The 21319-nt window shown below is 50.8% G+C and overlaps 1 protein-coding gene across 1 annotated transcript in view; it reads right to left on the reverse strand.

Moving 5' to 3' along the window:
• Positions 1 to 246: 246 nt before the first annotated feature.
• Positions 247 to 21319, reverse strand: part of LOC310882783 (BPI fold-containing family B member 4-like) — a 29082-nt gene continuing 8009 nt past the window's right edge. Inside the window, exons 5-20 of the mRNA XM_083802004.1 lie at positions 13489 to 13553; positions 11230 to 11355; positions 10412 to 10526; positions 9798 to 9902; positions 9380 to 9535; positions 8015 to 8078; positions 7565 to 7628; positions 6975 to 7066; positions 5775 to 5948; positions 5159 to 5212; positions 4778 to 4945; positions 4630 to 4697; positions 3258 to 3300; positions 2707 to 2770; positions 2351 to 2427; positions 247 to 1778 (exon numbers count right to left, since the gene is read on the reverse strand). Of these exons, the coding sequence (XP_083658130.1) occupies positions 1755 to 1778; positions 2351 to 2427; positions 2707 to 2770; positions 3258 to 3300; positions 4630 to 4697; positions 4778 to 4945; positions 5159 to 5212; positions 5775 to 5948; positions 6975 to 7066; positions 7565 to 7628; positions 8015 to 8078; positions 9380 to 9535; positions 9798 to 9902; positions 10412 to 10526; positions 11230 to 11341 (1380 nt within the window). The 5' untranslated portion in view covers positions 11342 to 11355; positions 13489 to 13553 and the 3' untranslated portion in view covers positions 247 to 1754. The remainder of the gene's footprint in view (positions 1779 to 2350; positions 2428 to 2706; positions 2771 to 3257; positions 3301 to 4629; positions 4698 to 4777; positions 4946 to 5158; positions 5213 to 5774; positions 5949 to 6974; positions 7067 to 7564; positions 7629 to 8014; positions 8079 to 9379; positions 9536 to 9797; positions 9903 to 10411; positions 10527 to 11229; positions 11356 to 13488; positions 13554 to 21319) is intronic.

Genomic DNA, 21319 nt, shown 5'->3' on the forward strand with positions numbered 1-21319 from the left:
AAGGACGTGAGGCAGCCCCATGCCTCTCAGCTGCAGAATGGCATCGCCCCTACCCCCAAGAGACATTTCATGGCTTTTCCTCCATTTCTAGCGTTACTATGGGAACAAAACAGCTGGTAAGTTTTCACTCGGCCAGAAAGAAGAAAAAAAAATCGCGTCTGTACAAAGGTTTCTAATATTAGACTTGAAGCCAGTCACATTTTTGAAAACATGCTTCTGACAAAGCCTGTCGCAGAGCGGGCAGATGAAGCGTGGCCACACAGCAGCACGCCTGTCGGGGTCCAGCGCCGCGGCAGTGCTGGCTTCTGCCTGCTGCCCACGGGGCCCAAGTGTGCTCAAGGGGGGGAAAATCTGGCACAGCCTCGGCACCCAAACCAGCTGCGTGTGGGGGCCGAGCTCCTGCAGCAAGCTGAAAGTGGGCTGGGGGTGGGCTGGGGCCCAGCCATGGGTGCTGCAGGCACTGCGGGCAGCTTACTGCCTTCTGCTGCTGCTCTTGCAGCACGCTCAGAGGGCGATGCTGCACTTAACACCCAGCCCATGAAGCTGTATTAATTACACATACATCTGCTTTCACATGCAACTACCGTCCGCATCATTTCTAGCCTTTGGAGCTGCCGAAAAGCGCTTGAAAACCTCATATTTCAGAGAGTTAGAAATAGGAAAGGAAACAAAACAAGCCAGGCTGATTTATTGAAAGGAGTAAAAAAAAAAAAAAAAAATACTGAAGGTTTATATGCCCGTCCTGGGGACCTGACTAATGATTTTAACGCCCGAAGTTGGCAATAGCAGGAACAGTTCCTAATAAAAGTTTGCTGGTGGAGCTGCAACCATTAGTCTTTGACTAATATATCTTAACCCAGTTTCCCAAGAGGAATATGCTACAGCAGTAAAAGGATTTACTTGTTTGGCAGCAGCGGTTCTGGCCGGGGGATTTAATGCACTGCTCTGCTCTGGCCGCAGATGGCTGGGGCCAGGGGAGCTGCAGCCCCGCTCCCGGCCCACGGCCACGCACGTCCCACCTGCAGCAGCAGGCTCAGCCACAGACCTCGTCGTGCTGGGGCCCGGGGAGTAGCAGCTGATCAATAGGTAACCCAGCCGGGAGTAGTCACTGAAAATCCAAGAGTGTTTTCCTCGGGAATTTTGGGTGGAAGAAATTTTCAAGCCAAAACCCAAAATACCAGTCATCAGAGAGGAGCTAACTCCCCCAGCAGAAGGCAGGAGAGGTGCTCACCACGAGAAGCATCAGAAACAAGAACCTCCTTCCAAGCACTAGAAGTAAGAATGTTTATTACTAAAAGAATCAATGACAAATGTATCCTGAGCTCCTGTTCAGCACTTCATCCACTTCTGCACATGGATAGTGACATTTAAGTAGAGAGCCACATGCAACAAGTTCACTTTTTCATTACACTGAGAAAAACTTTCCCATAGAACAAATTTTCAAGGAATTTAACAATTCAACTGCAGCTTCACGTGCAATTGGTACAACTGCGACCTCTAACTCACGCTAATTTCTCTAAATAAATATTTTTACACAGAGCTGCCTATCTGGTTTTGGCTTATGTAAGTATCTTAATACTCACACAAGCCAGTTAAATGTAAAGTGCCTTAAATGTTACCAAGAATCTTGAAGCACGTTTAGAAAAGGAAAGAAGATAATGCCAGTCTCAAAGCTTCATCCTCGCTGGTCCTTCTCCCTCTTTCTGCCCAAGGCTACAGTCAGAAAGAGCTCTTCACGCCCTGTCCTCCCCAGCTCACACGAGGATCACCAGCAGGCCCTGGAGAAGTGCAAGAAGTGACACATTTACATTATTTCCTGACCTTGAGGGATGCTGGTGCAGCTTGTCAGCAGCACAGCGAATTGAAAACCCTCCTGCAAAACTCCTCGAGTTACACTTGTAATGAGGAGGACACGGCATCCTTTGGAAAGCGCCAGAGAACACCCGAGTTCCTCTGGGACGCCACCAGGATGCACCAAGCTGGAAGTTGGTGCAACCCAAGGCACTTTGAATGGTGCTGTTCCAAAGGGGTTGCCAGACCCAGCGCCCCACGTCGGAGCTGCTCACGCTGAGCTCTCCAGGAGGGATGGACAGCCCGCATGGGGGAACCAGGATCTACCCCAGAGAGGCTGGACACAGCTCACGTTGTTCCCAGCTTGGTAGCACCTGTGAGCACGAAGCACTCAGCAGCGTTTGCTGCCCTGAAGGTCAGACCAAGCACAACTTTCTGCCCCCCCAGTGTGCCCTTGCACGCTGCTGGCAGGGTCCCATTGCAGGAGCCACATGCCAGAAACAGCCCCAGTGACCTGCACCACTGCCCGCCGGAGTAAAGAGCCATCGCAGGCACTCACCACCAGTATCTGAATATCCACTTTTACCAGCGGGATGCCCAACACGTTCGGCAGAGGGATCCCGACGCCCAGACAGCCTGCGGAGATGGACAGAACCTTACCAGGCGCCGGGCTGGGTGCATAGCACTGCTCCATCTCCACCAGCAGTGCCTGCCGGGGCCCTTAGGACTGGAGCTGGGCTGGGTGCTGGGAGAAGCAGGCTGGGAGGTTTAACCACAGCCCCAGCCTGGGGACTGCAGGCCTGCAGTCACGCCAGCTCTCCCCTGCAGCTTTCCCACACGCACACCGCCTCTCCCCCCCTTCCCCAGAACTTAGTCAAAGCACTCCCGGTTTTACAGCTAGTCCAGCCACCTTACCATTGATAAGAGGCAATAACGTTTCCGCCAGCAGCTGACTGCAGTGGGGCTTCAGGCTCGAGATCTGAAGCAGAGAGGGGCGGCACCGTGAGCAGCACGTGCAGCAGCAGCACGCACAGCTCAGCTCATGCAGGCAGCCAGTCCTCAGGATGAGAAATCACTTCCCGCTAACCCAGCAAGAGAACGTACAGGCCCTCTTTTCATTAAAACAATTTACTTTTCTTCCTCAATTTGTAGTTGGTGCCTCACTTAGGAAACCTTCTACAGGTAAAACTCCTGCTGGAGCTCAGTGTAAGCTTTGCCCAGGCAGGGGTGAATACATGGAGATTTCAAACTTTACATTTGCATTAGTAAAAAAGACAGAAGACAAAAAAATAAAATAAAAGGACCAAGAGAAGACTTGCTACAACCTCCAGAACCACAGCTAACAGCTCAGGCCCTCTGCAGACGTGACCCACCCGGCAGCAGCGCCCAGTGGCATCGCGCCTCCCTCCCTCCCTCCCCAGAGCTGCATCCACGTGGGAAGCACCAGGCTGGTAGGAGAGACTTACGTCACTGATGCCAACATCAGACGACTCCAAGGAGAGGGAAGTGCTGCGGAAGAGGAAAGCAAACAGCACATCAGACAGCAGGTCACCGGCCAGAGCTCGCAGACCCCAGACCCCTGCCCAGACCCCCGCAATCTCTGGTACAGCATTACCCAGCAAGAGACCCCTATGAGGATCATCAGGGCACTCCTAAAGAGATCACAGTGTTCTAACTTCAAAAAAAAAAAAAAAAAAACAGGCACTGACACACTTGTAAGAGAGCAAAAGAAAATAACAAAATAAAAGCAATAAATCAACATTAAAATCTTAACCTAATTTTCTTTTCCTTGAATGAAACAGCACTGCAAGTGGGCACACACTAGCTCCTGGCTTCCCCTTCTCTCTCCTGTGCTTGGGCAGTTATTCACCTTAGAGGAGGAGTCAGCTCCTGTTTAGCTGAGAGCAGAGCTTCTAGAAAAAGCATCCGGTCCAAATTTAAAGATCATGAGCTCTGGAGAATTTGCTAGAGTTCCTAATCTATCATTTCAATCACACAGCTATCTCCGTAGCTAAAACCTGTGCTTTATTTCCACTTTGAATTTCTCTATTCTGCTTCCATTGAATCTTGTTATATCTTTGTCTATTGAATTAAAAGCCCTGTGATGCATTTCTATTCTCTGTATCACTGCATACAAGCTATGCCAATGTTGCTTCTAAATCTAACTCTTTGACAAGGTAAATGGCTTGAATTCCTCAAACCTCATGCTATAAGAAATGCTTTCCAATCTTTAATCATACCTTGACTGGCATTAATGATAGCACTTTCCTTCACTCCTTTGTCACTCATGTCCAACACCAGGCACTTGGAAGTGCTGCCCAGGACCAAAGTCAAACTGACGGTCTCACAGTTTTTCAGGCTGCCTCACTTCTTGTGATAAAACAGACACGGACTTTTCTTCCAGTCTCCTCAAATTCTCCCACTGCTGCAAAGTTTCCTGAGAGCCAGCAGTAACTGCGCATCTCTTACCATCAGCCAGCTATCAAATTCTCAGATTTGGGAAATCCAGGGCCCACAGACATTGGAAAACTCCTTGAGTCAGCGTCTCCTAAGCTAACTTTGCCATGGAGAGACTTTCACAGGGCTGCACTGCCCAGCTTTATCAGACGCAGTTGTACCATACTCCCATCATGTCTGCCTTCATTCGGTGCGCCCCAGCGGGACACACCGGCTCCACTGGCTGCATCCCCGGGCCCCAAAACCCTCCCACCATCTGGCACCCTCCTTCCCACCCCCAAGGAGAGCCGGAGCTTGGCAGCAGGGCCGAAAGCCCCAGGCTGGGCGCCGCAGCCAGCGTTGCCACCAGCCTCCCGCACGGCTGCGGTGGGGACGGGCTACCTGCCCAGGGACAAGGCCAGCACCAGGCTGCTCCCAGAGATCGACACGTGGACGTTCAGGCTGAGGTCCTGCAAGCAGACAGCGAGAGGATCAGCCCACGGAGACGGCCGCGCACCTCACCAGCCCGAGCTCTTCACATGCCACTTACTGCCTTCAGGAGGAGCACGTTGAGGATGGATCCATCCAAGCGCTTAACGAACACCTGGATCATCACCGAAAGCTCGACAGTGGCTTTGTTGTTTTCCAAGAGGATGAGCGGCTTCCCAAACAACTCTATCCTGATGCTCAGAGGAGAGGTCATGGAGCACCTGGAGCACTGTGGGGACGGGGACATGGAGGTGGCTGCCCAGCACCAAGCTGGGCTGCAAAGCACCGGCTCCTTTCCCCGGCTCCATGCACGCTCTTTGTCACCAGGAGGAGAGGAGCAGAGGACCTGCGGCAGCGCCCCGGCACACCCAGGTGCATCGCGTAGATGGCCTCAGACGCAGCAAGGCTTACACAAGCACTCACGCCAGCCAAAGTCACTCACCCCAGAGGGAAAGAGGGTCAGGATGGCTTCTTGCAGCTGCTTGGCACCTGAGAACTGTGGGAAGAGAAGTGCACACAGCCAGTGGGTTCCAGCACCGCCCGCCCCTCTGCCCCATGCCCCTGCTCCCAGGTGGTTTGTTCATGTTCCTGGGGCCAGACCTGAGCCCCCAGGCCCTCGCTGGCCCCCAGCTGCACACACACCTATGCTACAGCAGCACCCGCTGCCCACAGCCCCCTCCGGCCCTCCCCAGCTCCCAGTCAATGCCAGTCCCTCGTGCAGGTGACACTGCCAGCAGCAAGAGGAGATGCAGCCTGGAGGCTTTCAGCATCTTTCTGCGTGCAGGCCCCTAACATTTCCCCATGGAAGCACAGATGGGAGGTACAGAAAACACCTGCGCCCAGAGAAGCGCATTGCCTGTACAAAGTCATAGCTCTGGGGCTCTGCGTGCAAAGGGGGCAAGGGCAGGCGCAGGGCCCCAGTGAGGCTGTGCCCAGCACCAGCAGAGCCTCGTACCCTGCTCGGGCACACGCAGCTTCTCCCCAAGCAGAGCCAAGGGCAGATTGGCGCGCATCACTGGCCCCTTCCCCTGGCGCGAACACAGCGCTGCGGCACTCACGGCTTCTGGCGAGCAGGTGAACGTCTGCGGCTGGACCTGGATCAGGAGGGACAGGATGGCGTTGAGAAAGCTCTGGCGCAGTCCCATGACCAGCAGCCTGTCCAGCAGCGGGGGCAAGGCGGAGGCGGACGAGTCGTGGGGGATGATGCTGCCTCCCACCTGCTGCACCGCACCCTGCAGAGGTGGCACCAACGTTAAATGCTAACCCGGTCCTCCAGAGCCCCACGGCCTGCCCAGACCCTCAGGAAGGAGACTGCAGCTTTGGGCAGGCTGAAGCAGACACCCCATCAGCAGCTGCGGGAGAGCATTGCACACAGAACCATTCTCTCAATGTTTAATACACGAAAGGAGCTGTTGAAGCCCAGAGTGCATAACTGAGGCCCCTGCTAATGAGCACAAAGTGTCCATGTCGCAACTCACTGCTCCATTTCATCCTTCAGCTCTCCGACCACGAGCCACGTAGCACAGGCGCTGCCAGCGGTACGGTCGCAGCACTGCGTTCCCCCAGCGCTCAGCCAAGCGAGAGCCATCGCTCCTACTGCAAGGAGCTCGCACCAGCACCACTATTTGCTAAGGAGACCAACTCTGACCGTCCCTGCGGGAGCAAGACTAACCCCAGTGATGTGTCTGCACTAAAGCAAGAAAGAAGCACTGCTGTCATACCAACAGGAGCATTTGTTATTCAGCCCTTGCTGTTCTTTACTGCGTATGTGCCAGGTGTTCCTCACTAGCATTTATTTAAGCTCTCCTGTTTGAAAGTACTCTTTGGTTTGGGCGTCTTTTTCCAGTGAGACAGCGGTAAAAAATACATCCATTAGCCTGGCTTAGCATTCATCCACCGTAACAACTAAATAGCAAAGGCAAAAAGCAGTAGCACCCAGTTTGCAGGCTGTGCGAGGAGGGGATGACAGCTGCTCACCCCATGTAATGGCTGCAAACCACAGACACACGGGCAGGACGGGGGAAGTTTGCCAAGAGAGAAAAGAGGGCTTGAAGAAAAGCGCACGCAGTCACTTAGTGATGGGTTTGCCTATGACTGAAATATTTAGCTAGCACTCCCAGAACAAGTCACTAGCCCAGCTCTTCCGTCTGGCTGCGCAGAAGTAAGACAGCAGATCCCAGAGGATCTGGGCGTGCGGTGCTGGAAGACCTCACGCTGCAACCACGCCTGCAGGGTCTCATTACCTAACGTCAACTTACATCTAAATCCAGCCCAAGGAACAAGCCAGATGTGAACGGGAGGCTGGCCAACTGGTAGTGAATCGTTCCCACTGTGCCGACCGGGATCACCGCTTCAAGGAAAAAACGATCATTAAAAACCAGGAGAGAAGCAGCACCACGAACCCCTCCCAACCCCCAGGTCCCAAGCAGACCTCAACCCCACAAGCAGTAAAAACACTACTACTACAATGGGAAAACACCCCCAGATTAAGCTTTGTGGGGCCTGAGTTTAGAAAATACCCAAAAAAGAGCACCAAGGATAGTAAGGTAAATCCAAGGGTGACCTTTAGAAGTGGTGTAAGGAAGGCTAAAGCGTGAAGTATTCACTCCAACTGTTCACGTGTAAATTCAACATTCAACAACAGTCCCAGACACTCGGAGGACAGAGATTTACTACGAACAACGAGCACCTTGGGCCCTCAGCTTGGTCCGTTTGGATCCGAACGCCCGCAGTGGGCAGCGCTGATCTTCCCCGATGCACTCGGGGACAGCGGGGGAACACACGTGTCCCCCGGCCAGAGCGCACAGGACACAGGGAAGCCACAGCCGAGCCTCCCAGGGGAACGTACCGTTGAGAGTGCCCAAGAACTGGATGTTCACCAGGTTGACGATAATATCGATTACTGGACACAGCTGCAACAGAAAGCAGAAATGGGACAGCTCAGGGCTCAGCCACCCGCCTGCAGGCAGCCCTCCTGCACGGACCCCCAGGCTTTAGGCTGACCCCAGGGAAGCCGTGCTGTGTGGCCATGGGGTGGCAGCTGGGACGTCAAGAAGGACTTGGGGTGGAGAAGCCCTGGAGCTGCGTTACCCCACCAAGTGGATTGCTTCAACCTGGGGAGCGTGGCAGGCATCGCCCTGCGGGCAGAAGCACGCCAGCAGCAGCAGGCTGCCCGCAGCGCACGGCGGTGACGTGGGGACGCAGCGCAGAGACGCTGCTGCTCGCTATGGCTTTTTAACATGTTGTTCTTGATACTTCTGCATTTCAGCTGTGAAAGGATGGCAATCTTCATGCTTACCAAACCCGGCAGAGTTGCTGTCAGCTGGTTAAGCACTATGTCGTTTACTGATAGGGACAGTAATCTAGAAAGGGGAAAAAAAAAAAAGAGAGAGAGAGAGAATGAATGAGAGGGGAGAATTGAGCTAACTTGTGAGAAGCAAAGGCTTCAGCATTTGGGGTGTGCAGACAACATTGTATGAAAGCAAGTTTCTCACACTGTATCCTGAGCTTGGCTGTCTCCCTCTGGTATTTAAATCAATGTTGTAGTTAAGGGAAGGTGGAGTTGTTGTGAAATATTTCTGTGTTAGTTATGGGAAACAAACAATTTACACGTGGAATAACAAGAGGAGAAAACTGCTGTGAAACATTTCAACACTGCTGCTAAATAGATCACTCTGGGTTACATGCTGCCTGCAGGCAGTGCAGACATTTAGTTTGATAATCAATATATTTCTGGACTACTGAGTTAGAACACAGCCACACACTCTGCAAGCTGCAGACAGCAGGATTCATAATGCATCGCACTGCTGTGCCTGAGTTCTGCCCACAGACGCACCTGAGGAACTGCCATGAAGTCAACTGCACATGTACATGCTCACCCTTACTCCACAGGAGTTCACTTCCAGCACACCATCGCTTTAATCCTGCTAAAACCTAAAAAATGAACCCCAGAGTGGGTGGTCTGTGCTCCCCTTACACAACTGCTGCACAACCAGCTGCTGCACTGATTGAAATATAATGCATAATGCAAAAATAATGATGCAAAAATTAATTAGTAGAAATTCACTGAACCTCAAAAGTGAGTCATCACAAAACCAACTAAAGAAAATATTTTCCAACGATCAATTTAAATGTTGCATTCATCAGTACAGCAAGTAAGCAAATTCCTTCTGCCAAGAATTTAATGAGACTGAGCAGGAGACGGGGCATTTGCCTGCACTTACACATACCCGCAGAGGTCAGCCCGAAGGCCCATATGGCCAACATCTTTCTGTGATGGCAGCCAAAGGCAGAGTATAAAAGCAGGGCAAGCAAATGGTGCTGCTCTCCTGGAGCACTCTCCCTGCCCAGTTTTTCCTCTCTCTTCAATGTCAGTTCACTAGTTAGGTCTAAAGAAAGTGCATTGGAAGAGATGCTACACCTCATACTTCAGATCTTAACATTTCCAAGGGCAAACAGGGCATATCAACCCTCATCTTCCAACAACCAATTTTCTTTGCACGTTCCATTGAAGCGACTGGCTTTGGCAATGGGAAAGAAATTCCTTCCCTGAGGACTGGCTCTGTCAGCTCAGCGCTGGCTGTGTCCTGGCAGACCGTCCAGATCACTGGATAAAGAGCAGGGCCGTACAGGCAGTGGAAAACATAAATCCACAGGCACTTACCCAGAAAGGAGCTTGATCTTTACAGCACCAAGAATGCAGAAGCAGTCATCAATGATGACCTGGACCGTGCCCAATTCGAAATTTGTGCATTTAATGTTTGCAGTAATGGTCACATCCACTGAGATATCAATTAGTTCTGAGAGAAGGCCAACCAAGCTGAAAAAAGCAAATGAGAGGCTGAGAGATGAAATCTGTTCAGCTAACAAGAGAAACTCAGCAAAGCCAGCAGCAACAAGCTGCACCTCCATCTACTGTGATTCATTACAAAGGCCACAAGCCATCCCTTGGTGCCTGTTTCGCTCTGTGCCTTTATTATAGGTAAGAAACTCCTAGGAATCCATGAAGGATGCAAAATGCCGAGCACCGGGCAGCCTGTGGGTAGGGGTTTCCCCTCACCACCCCGAAGCACCGCTCTCACCAGTTGCCGCTGAGATCAAGCCTTGCAGCGATGGCCAGCTGGACCCCGATCCCAGGCAGCAGCGCCACTGACAGCTTGGGGAGCTGAACCCGGACAAGGTGCAGTCTGCAAACAACAGCAAAAGCGGTCACAAAGTTAAAAAGCATCCTCTAACAGCTCAGCAGCTGCACAGTGAGCAACCCCAGTGCCCACATCACCACGGGCACCTCCAGCCGGAGGCACCAGTCTCAGCTGGCTTCTCTTGCTTCTCCACGTGAGACACAGTGTGCAGCTGAGGCTTAAGAGGGCAGCCTAGACCCAGACTGGGATGGAAGACAGCTTTAGAGAGAGATCAGGTTTTCCTCTCCGGGGTGCCCTCCTCCCTCCCTCAGTGCTATCAAGCACCTCAGATACCAACAGCAGCATCTGAACCATCATCCTGCATCTGGTTGCGCAGCCTGCACCACACTTCACCACCCACTTTCACGTGACACGGAAAACTCTTGTTGGGCCAGAATTTCAGCATCAAAATAAACTGAGGATAACAGCTTGGGCCAGTCACGGCTCTCAGCTTTTGCTGCTTCATTGCGGCTGGTCAAGGAGTGCTCGAGGAGAAGCCCTGTCTCTCCACTTACCCCGTGATGCTGGTGGGAGAGTTCAGCAGACCCCCTTCACCCATGATGTTTGGGAGCACGAGGCCCTGCAGGTGCTTCTGGAGAAGCCCATTCTGAATTACGGCATCCGAGAGCACTGGAAAACATCTCTGCATGAGGGCTGGCACTTAGGGCAGCAACCTTTCACCGCTCAGCCAGCTCCTTCTTGGCAAAGACATCACGTAACACCCCACCTCTCCCCAAAACCCCTCATTAAGTCATTCCCAGTGTCAGTGCAGTCAAATCACATGGGGGATGACATTTTATAAGAAAGAATAACGCAGAACTGCCTTTAGTGGATTAACGAGGAGAGGTAGCAATGCAGAGCACCCCTGACTTGAAGACCACAGGACGGCTGTGCGCCAGAAGTGCTTGCTGCCACATGCAGCAGGAGCCATGCTCCAACCACAACTTGTTGCCCACTTCTAAAGGGTGCTGGTTTGGTTTGTCTTTGTAACAGAAGCAACATGAAACAATCTGCCTTTTTTTGCTGGAGCACTGCAATTATTAAGAAGGTTGATAAGCTTCACAGCAGTTATTTGGCAAATATGCTCTGATGAGAAATGAGAAACTAAAACAAAGAGAGAATCCTAAAATTCAGCATGGCCGTTCGGTGCAGAAACATGTCCCAGTTCTGGAGAGGGAAGATTTCCCTGCCCCACGAACCCAGTGATGGCTGTCAGGGGCTCTAGCAAAGCCTGCCACCATAAAATAATGATGAAGACAGTCGAGAGGTTTTAAGAGACGTTACGGCCCCACACAGCTCTCAAAACAAGCACGACCCACGTTGTTCTGATTACCTTTCTGCATTGCCCCTGGGCTGACGGCGCAGGACAAACCGGACAAGACTCCCCAGGACGGCGAGAGCAGGCCACAGAAAAAGACAATTCCAAAAAGCTTCAACAACTTCATCTCCGGAGAGTGTCCTACTGGCAAGGGAGGCAGCAGAGCAAACGGTGAGGAAGAAGCCCCCAAGAAGCGATCCGGGGTCTTTACGAGGGTAGGGACCGAGTGGGAGCTCCCTCCTCGACAGGAACCTGCCCGAGCTCACATGTGGGCAGTCCTCCAGCAGGAACAACAAAAGCCCTTCACCTGCCTCTGTGACTTGCCCAAAATATTCCGCGCACTCACACAAGGAGCCAAACTGTTCTACCTGGTAGCTCCCTGCTCCGCTGCGCAAGCAGTAATTATTTCTGCACCCGTTAGATGAAGTTGCACGCTCTTTGGTAGGATCTTTGCCAAGGGAAGCACCCGAGGATTAGTCTCATTCCTTCTAACTTTCAAAAGCAACAAACCAAAGCTAAAGTGATAAAAATAAGCTAACTATAAAACTATAAAATTACAATTTAATAATTATTAACATAGCTTTAATTATGACAGGACAGACAGATGCAGACGATTAGCAGCCTGGTGCTCAGCGAAGTCCTCAGCAGAGCTGGGTGACAGGGACGGCCCCACAAGCATGCGCCCCCCCCCCCATGCCCCACGGCCCCCGCTACCTGCACCCACCACCGGGAGTGGCGCTTGGTCAGCCCCGGCTCTCCTTGCAGCCGAGGCTCCTTCGGTCTTCCTCTTTTTTCCTGCAACTGCAGTGGATGCAGCCACCCTTATATAAAATTTGCAGCCTCCCAGACACACCTTCCCCTCACGGCCTTCGCATCTCGTGAGCAGGCACCCCTCTAGCTCTTGCTCTTTGCAAGCAACACCCAGCTGCCACCTCCGTTGATTTATACCCAACCACGTCACTCCTGACTTTGCCAGCGGCTGCTTCCATTCCTGGCCCAGGTCGCTTGTTTGGGAGCCGCTTTTTTCCCCCCCCAGTCTGTCTTAAAAAGGGTGCCCGGTAATGGTGGCCCCAGTGGGATTTCCATGTTTTGAGGAAACTTTTTAGGCAGTTGTGAGAATCACTGAAGCACTGGGTTTGGCAGAAGGCTGCTCGGGGCTGTTGGCCCAGGCAGGCAGGGCTGGGAGCTGCTGCTGCGTGGCTTTGGGGAGGCTGACGGTGGGACAGGATCCGCTCCTCCCAGTCCCCGAGGAGCTGCGGGATTTATAATGCTTCCCATTTCAAATGCAACGTTAAACAAAGATTTTCTTCACAAAAAGTAACTCGGAGAAACCTGATAAATATCGGCTTTGTTAAGACCAAGCTTCAAATTGATTTCAATTGCTTCTGTAAAGAGTGACATGAATTGGCTGTAAAAAATAAAGTTGTATTGAAATGTATAAAGCCAACAATAAATATCATTTTGAATAAGTAACGCTTATGCTTGCTGAAGGAGCTGAGAGCAGCAGAAACGTGCATTTCAAAGCAAAGCTTCGGCCTGCAGGAGATGGGCCTGGGCTGGGCACCGCGGGAGTTTCCATTGTGCAGGCCTGGGAAGATCTTATCGGGGCGCTTTGTTCGGCTCGGCTCTGCTCGGCTGTGCACGGTGGGCACAACCAGACACGGCCCAGGCAGCGAGGGGCTGCGGGACGGCCCGGGGACGGCGGAACAAAGGCGGCAGATAGCATCACCTGGCACACACGGGAGGCGAGCGGCTTGGGCTCGCACACAAGGCTGGCGCAGGAACAGACGCGTGCTGACGTTACGGCCAACTTCGCTGCTTGCTCTAACGTGCTTCTACTGCCTGGGACAACTATCGGTGCTTTTGTGGGTTTTGTTCCTTTTCGAAGAGCCTCATTCAGGCTTCCAAGGCGGGGTGGTCACCGCAAACACCCAGAGTGAATCGTGCACGAGGCCACGGCGGTGCTGGCAGGCAGGTGCTGAGCAGGGCCCGCTGCGGGTGTCCAAACGGCTCCGACACACGGCTGTGTGTGCCGCGGGCACCCGAACCGCTGCACATGTGCAACGTGACCGCGTGCACAAACCAGGCAATCTGCAGTTATTGCTACGGCAAGAGGCAGACATCTGCCCTCCTGTCTGACACACACACACTGTAGCACCAGCAGCGAGCATAAGCTGTAAGTGAAGCAGTACGTTTTATAGCAGCCGCTGATATTCCTTCTTGCTGTGCAAGTTTTTCTTGTTCAGTCACATCCTGTGCTTCTCTCTCACTCACCTATATTTCATTCTTTCCTTGCAGCAGTGATTTAGATATCACTTACAGGAAGGCTGAGTTCAGTTCTGCAGTGACAAGGGAATATATATTAAAATGAAGCATTGCAAGAAATGCTAAAAGAGATTATCACAACACAAATATTGGGTAACTTATGGAAAATCTAACATCCAAAATGGAAAGATGGGCAGCCTCCGGCATTCAGGACTGCCCCGAGTGTGCAGCTCAGAGGCAGCAGCTTAAACAGCAGCAGGTATTTCATCAGAGTAATATTAAACCAATATTTTTTATTAAATGTGATTAAATTTGCTGATATTGTTTTCTCTAGCATTAAGAACCACAAATGCTTAAGGAGAAATGGAGAGAACTGCAAACACATCTTAAAATAAAAATGTTGAGCAACATAAAAAAAAAAAAAAAGATTTTTTCCACCACTGTTTGAAAAACATCACCACATTTTTATGACAAAGTGGTGTTTTTGATACATTCTAGAGGTTTACAGGCTACAGGAACACAAACTTTCTTTATTGTTATGTGGTGAATAAAAAGAAAGAGTGACCTCAGCCCATAAAACTCCTTTAACAGGCAAATAGAAAGCCCTTATTAAGAATACACATAAAATGAGTCCTGTCTCTTGAGGTGAAAAAACTAAATCTGGTTACAAGAGTTACACCCCATGATAGAGCTGCCTTGAACAAATGTTCAACCTGTTCTCTTGCAGGGACACTTCCCGGTGAGTGGTTGCTTCCAAATGGATGCTCTGAGCATTAATGAAACCGCTCAGTTCAAATGTCAATGGAAAATAACTTCTCTGATGTCAACAAAATAAAGCAGCCAGATAAAGAGAACAGCGCTGCAGAAAGGAAGAAAGCACTAAGGTAGGAAAATGACACAGCAAACAAACTGAATTAGGCTGCTAGAACAAAGTCTGGGAAAGGAATGGGAAAAAAAAAAAAAAAAAGTTTTAAACACTGACTGCACCCAGGCTGTGAATTTCCAGCCTGGTTTCAGAATCACTGAAGTTCACCTATATGAATCGTTCTCCCCACCTTTCACTTTTACAGGGGAATACGACAGTGATGGCAATCCTGCAGGATTTGCACTGCAGCAGGCCTGCCACCTTGGCCAGTGCAACAGTCAGTGGCAGTTCAGTCCAGAAACCAGGAAATGAACTCATGCAGAAATGTTATTTGATGCTTTATTCACTCTGCCTCACTGCAAGCAGCCTTGCACAGTGGATTTTTTTTTTTTTCCCAATCCTATTTATGAAATTGCTCAGAGGAACAGCAGGAGACGACCTTTCTGTGAGCTCCCCAATGCGGTGTAATGCATGGGATGGACAGCTGTGTTAGCGAAACATTCTGGATGACAGGACTTCTTCTGTCTTTTTAAACTCATCTGTTTTCTTGCTCGGTTTGAGATGAACTGATCCTCCTAAAGCCAGGCTCAAAAGCTAATTTCTAGCAATGAGATCTGGCAGAACAGGAACTGAAAACTCCTGGAAAGGAGCTGGAGAGACCTGGTAAGAGCAGAGGGAATCGGGCGCCTCCAGTCAGGGGACGGGACTCCAGCCCAGGACTGCCAGAGCCCCGCAGCCAGATTCACACTTGGTTTAGCAGCTCCCATTGTCGGCACTCCACAGGAGCGGAGCAGCCTAATTAATACCAATCACTCTTCACAACGGCACTGAGCCTTGCCAGATCAATCCCAGGCTCGCGCTGACCCAGGACAGGCAGCGATCCCCTGCTCAGTGCCCGCATGGGGGGCACATTGCGGCACATCGTGCGTGGGCAGACGTCAGAAGCATCCTTTCCAGACCCACTCGTGTCTGATCACTCACCCATGCAGTTTCCTACATATGGAACTCGAGAAACAGAAACAATCCCGGGGAAGGACCATGCAGAGAGCACGGCAGGAGAAACAAGAGGGAGCCTGATAGGAAGCAGCTCTGGGAGCTGTGTGCCAGGAGCGAGAGCAGCAGCACCGATGTCTGGGTGCACCCACGAGGCTGAGCACGAGCAGCAGGGCACACGGCAAAAACACCGAGATGAGATAACATCAAAACAATGTCTCCGGGAATTTTATAGACAGAAAACTTTCTTCTTCCAAAATATGAACCAAAGGAAAATAGGCTGAACATTATCAGCCACCAAAAAGGGACAACCTTCACTAGCCAGGTGCTACGCGACGAGCTGCAGCACACTGACGGGGGCAGAGCGTTTTGGGCAGCTTTGCAGCCACACATTCAGGTCCTAACGAGGCATCAGAGCCCCACGGTGCCTTGCTGACAGCAGCACCTCCCGAAGGACCGGTGGGGCAAATCGAGCCTCAGCAGGGAGAAAAGTCCGTGAAGAGGCCCTGAGCGCAGCCACACTGCAGATCCTGGCTGCTGTGCTGGGCAGTGCCCTCCGCAGCTGAGCCCTCCCCAGCTACTGACACCGGCCACGGCTGGCCTTGTTTCACCAAGTCTTGCAAGATTTTGGCAGTGTCCGTCACCAGAGGAGACCACGTTAAAGCCTACGCGCTGCTCCCAGCACCTTTCCGGGTGGACATCTCACATCTCGATGTCCTCAGGGCTGGCATCCGCAGGCTTCTCCCGCGCACCCTTTTCCAGCCAGCCCCACGCAGGACGAGCGTGGCCACGGGCAGGGCTGCCCAGCAGAGGGCACACACGGGAGCTGCCTGCGCCCACGGGCCGCAGCAGCAGCACTGCAGCATGGCTTTCTCAGTGACGCAGCGCGCCTTAAAGTCAAATCTAGTCCTATATTTTAAACAAACGAACGCTTACCTGCCTTCCCACCATCACTTCCAATCACTCACGCTGCGAGCACTGAGGACACCTCAATTCCTCCTCACTCTTCATTCTTCTAATTTATTTTTTGCTTTCCTTCCAGCCTGGAAAATGGATTTCTGTCCATTCCATTCTCTCAGAAAGTGTCAGCACTGTGGTGCCAAGAGACTTTTTAAATAAAGACAGCTATTTCCATTTGACTGAAAGAGAGCACCACAGACACAAAGTCATGTTTCTATCTCCCCTCAGGTTTGGGGAAGCTTCAGTTTACAAAAAGAAAAGCAATATTGAGTGAATTTGTCCTTGATGGTCTCTATTAATCCCAGGGAAGAATTAGCAGCAGCCTTATATTACACACACATATCTTCTGTAAGTAAAGATTTCAGGCTTTCTGTCTTATTCTCAGCTTTTAATAGAGACTTGACATGGTGGTTTTGGACACATCTTCAGCACAGTTGGCAGAATTAGCACCACACTTTGTCCAGACATTCCTCTGGGGATAAATTACAGCCCCTACCATTAATCAAGTGTTTGGAGTCGGTGTTATGTAAATAAATGCCTATTTCTAGGGAGATAGCAACTGCTGTAAAGAAGCTGCTGAAACAGGAAAGACAGTTCATGTTAAACAATCCTGGTGCTGAGCCTTGCTAATGAGTTAATTACCTGAGGAAGGCTCAGGTCGAACTTGCATGCTATTTCCTTCCACAGTCAGGGCAGTGTCACTTGGTTCGTGGGTCCTGTCCCAGGGCAGAAGCCTCACAACACCTGCTGAGGGCTGAAAGGAGGCAACACGGAGGCGCAGAGGAGGGAATTCTTCACTCAGGGGGTGCTGAGGCTGGCGCAGGCTGCCCAGAGGAGCTGGGGGTGCCCCAGCCCTGGCAGTGCCCAAGGCCAGGCCGGATGGGGCTTTGAGCAACCTGGTCTGCTGGGAGGGGTGCCTGCCCATGGCAGGGGGTTGGAATTAGATGGTCTTTAAGGTCCCTTCCAACCCAAACCATTCTGTGAGAGTCCGGAACACGCTGGGGAGGTGCAGGACGGGGCCAGGCGCCTTCCCGCCTCTGCCCGCTGTGGCTCAGCATCCCAGCCCAAAGCCACGAGCGGTACGGGTAGCTCAGAGCACCCAGCTCACACCTACAAGTGTAGCTCAGAGCACCCTGCCCAGCTCCCGTGCTCTGGGGAGATGTTACAGATCTCAGCCACGTCTTACCATGGTGTCCGCTGCAAACCACGCAGCAATGCTGATGCAAACAAGGGGTGAGGACCCCAGTTCCTAGGACAGGAACCAAGCGAAGGGAAATGAGAAAATTTCCTCGCCCCACGATGCTTGCACTGGTCAGAGCCTGGCGGTGACCCAGGACTGGGGCCCACGCTGCCACACGTCGCAGAGGCACGGTGGCAAGCGGTCCTGGCCCCGCAGTCTCCCCTGGGGGCTGCTTAAAACACCGGCACAGGGCAGGGGGGAGCAGCTCGAGGCCAGGCTCGAACCCTCAGCGGGGCTGGCGGCAGGGAGCGGCTGCCGGGGGGGGGACCCGGGGCAGGGACCCCCATGGGCCACTTGTGAGCAACCTCCCCACCAGCCCTTCGGGAGCAGAAAGTGTGGGGGCTCAGCGTGGAGCCGCGGCGGGGAGCCCAAGGCCCTTGCGTTCACCCTGTGAGAGCTGGAACTGGGTGGGAGGCGGTTGGCAGTGGTATGCAGAAAATTATTTCAAAGGCACGCACAAGATAGAGCTCTTAAAACAACTCACAGTAGGGTCAAATTGATTCCTGTGCACAAAAATGCAATATAGGCAAAAAAAATAAAAAGAGAACATTTAATTTGCCCTTAACTCTGAAAAATAATTTGATGCAGTATCTGACATTGCAAAGAACTAAGTATCGCCCTAGAAAATAAATACAGCACATGGGAGCGAGGCACACACCAGGCCTTCATATTTCACACTGTTGAGTGAAGTTTAAAAAAAAATAAAAAATGGTTCCAGGCCAATTTCACTCACTCTCATAGTAACAGCAAGACGTGGGTAATGCTGGAGCAGCACAGACTGGTGCAGTAACACCAGCCACTAACGAGCCCCACAGCCGGGGCGCTGCACACCTACCTGCAGGGACATGCGGCCGCATCCTGCCGGCTGCACGCGAGCGGCCCCGCGGCACCGAGTGGCAGCTCCGTGTTACTCAGCCGCACGGCAGCAAAAAAGGTGCCGTGGTTAAAAGCTTGCTGCTGTCTAATTAAAACCTAAATAGGGTTCCTCAGTTGCTTTTAGCATGCTGTCATTTAGCAAAAGAGACCCTTTTTAAACTTCGGGGGCACCAAAGCTTACGACTGGAATTTGTGCGTGAAATTGCACAGTGCTCCGCTGAGACATTTCAGCTGGACTAGATAATGAAATGGCTGAACCACAACACGCAGCAGTTAATATTGTCTCCAAAACAAAGAACTGGATTCTTCAAGGCATCGCCAGGCTCTGGTAATTTCCAGCAGCCTCTCCTGACTGCAGATGCTCAGACCATAAATAATCACTATACGTTTTTGCTGCCACTGGTATTTTATTGCCTGAGGCAACCACTTGCTGGTCTGCCTCCGAGATAAGGCCGGGTGAGCTTCAGAGAGTTTGGGTACTTTGAGTGGAATCTTCTCAACATCAAAGTCCCAGTAGGGTTTTTAGTGAGACTTTAGAAACCAAGTTAAGGATTTTTTAATGTGCCGTACACCAACTAGCATCAAAGCAACAGCCGTCTGCAGGGAACTTCTGCTTAACAAAGTCACCGATAGCATGGAAATAGAGCTGAACTAAACAGCCTCATCACCAGTATTTTGGGAAACTTTTATGTACAGGAGATGAGCACTCTGGAGGTTCACTTGGAGTGGAGTGTCTGAATAAAAAAAAAATCTGACTCCCCTATTTGCCATATAAAATTATTCAAACAAAAATGAGGTCCTGAGATTCTTTCAGCTTGTGCAGCATCGCTCAGAATAAATACTCTCATTGAATTATGATACTTCGCAGCCCTCACACATAGAATCAAGGTCATCTGTAGCAGTTAGCAGGAGAGCTCTGCTCCCTGATCTTTGCTATTTCAGGATACACTTTTTTCTTTTTCAGCAGAAGTTATTGTTAAGTAGAGGCTATCTGGGCTGTCAGGAGAGGGAGCATGTTTAATATGACCACAGCCATCAGCAGTATTGCTGCATGGAAAACATAGCAATGCTGTTCATGCTCAGACTCTGATAAGACCAGCAAATTATAAATCATTTTCGCCTGCTGCTCATTTCTGCCCAGGAACCACAAGCATCTTGTCACTCGCCCTGAGTTCTCTGCGTGCCTGCACCACTGCGCCCTTCAGAGCCAACGCTTAAGAGGCTCGTGATTAAATACGCAGGACTTCAGGGTCACAGCACTGCCTCCACTAAATCATGCCAGCAGCGAGGGCAGTGCCTGTACCTCAGCTCCAACAAAGAGCATCTGTTTTGTCAACGAAAATGCAATTCAGCACTGAGGAATCCAGGCGCTTCTGTTGCATTGTGAGCTTTATCGCTCTCAGCAACGCGAGCTGCTTTTCCGTAAGCTGGAGCAACCATACGTTTTCTGCCAGTTACCTCTATTTTATAGAGAATAATTAAGACAAGCAAGGGCAAAGAAACGCCTCTGTGGAAAAGCAGAATACATGGCTCTCTGCCGCAGCACAGCACACCCAAAATGAGCATAAAATGCCACTGTCTCACACAGGTGATTGGACATTTAAAGATCTAACAAAAACAAAATCACAGCAGTTGTCTGTCTTGCCTGCGATATGGTAATGTCTTCAGATCCACACAATCCTCACTTGTTTTAGCCAAGCAATGACGCAAAGGGGAGACAAGACAAGACATTTTGAAGACCAATTTTCCAAGGAGAAAAGCAGGATCCTGATTAGATGCCTGTTCCTTGTCAAAGAAAATGTGCACCCAATCCTACACTGCAACACTCTCCGTTATCTTCCTACCCCTTCACTTTTAGGTTTTTTAAGTAACAGCCTCTAGCATCTTGTCAGATCAGTGGGCAACACGTCTGCAGACACCATGGCCCCGTTGCTGAATATTATGCTGATGACATTTATGCAAAGCAGTGAGCCTAAATTCAAATGTTTTGGACAGCCTTTCATAAACCATTTTGCTTGGGTGAAAGCAGCTGGCAGCTGTAACCCAAGGGCTGGGCAGAAGCAGGCTTTCTGGTTGCCACACAGCTGAAAATCAGGCATTATTAACTTAATGCCAGCCCTGGGTGTCTCCATTAGCTATCAGGGCCACCTTCGGCTTTACCAACACAGAGTGACTTGTAAAAGGCTGAGCCGAAACGGTATGTCATGGATTGAATTGCTTCAAATCTCCGAGGAGCAAGTGTCAGGACTTTCAATAGCTATAGTGTTAATAATAAAACAGGGACCTCTTCCAGTATCAGAGCACAAACAGTAGTTATTTCTTTTTCAAAGCTTTGATTCCTAAAACCTTCCTTACATTCAGCTTGACATCAAAACACCCATCTCATTCACTCACACTATCACAGGAGAATTGTGTGCTGCTATTAGAAATAGCCCTGAGGTGAATTAAGAACAGCCTGTAATGATGTTCCACTACAGCAACTTTATTTCTACCAAACCAAATAAATGAGCAATATTTTATCTGATATGTCTTGGCTCAGCAGAGAGCGGCAGCTGCTCCCCATATGATTTATTGAATGGATGTTTTCTAAATAGCCAGAGCCAGGCTCTGAAGCCAGTCACAAAATCTCCTATTCATAAATGGCTCAGTGCAGAGATAGGAAGAGAGAAATTCAGTTTCTGGACAGTGGCAAGTTTGGGCATGAACCATTTTATCTGCATTTTTTTTCCCCCATAAACATACACACAAGAAGCTGTATAGCAAAGCCTATAAATATTGATACTCAACATCTGGCTGTGATGATACAAGACACACAAACAAGCCTCTGTTATACAAACGCGGAAGCAAATCAGTCCTTTTCAGTCCAGCAAGAAGCCAAGGGAATAGTGGGGGTTCCAAGGCCTCCA

The sequence above is a fragment of the Anser anser genome, assembly GCF_964211835.1.
Source record: "Anser anser genome assembly, chromosome: 16".
Taxonomy (NCBI): domain Eukaryota; kingdom Metazoa; phylum Chordata; class Aves; order Anseriformes; family Anatidae; genus Anser; species Anser anser.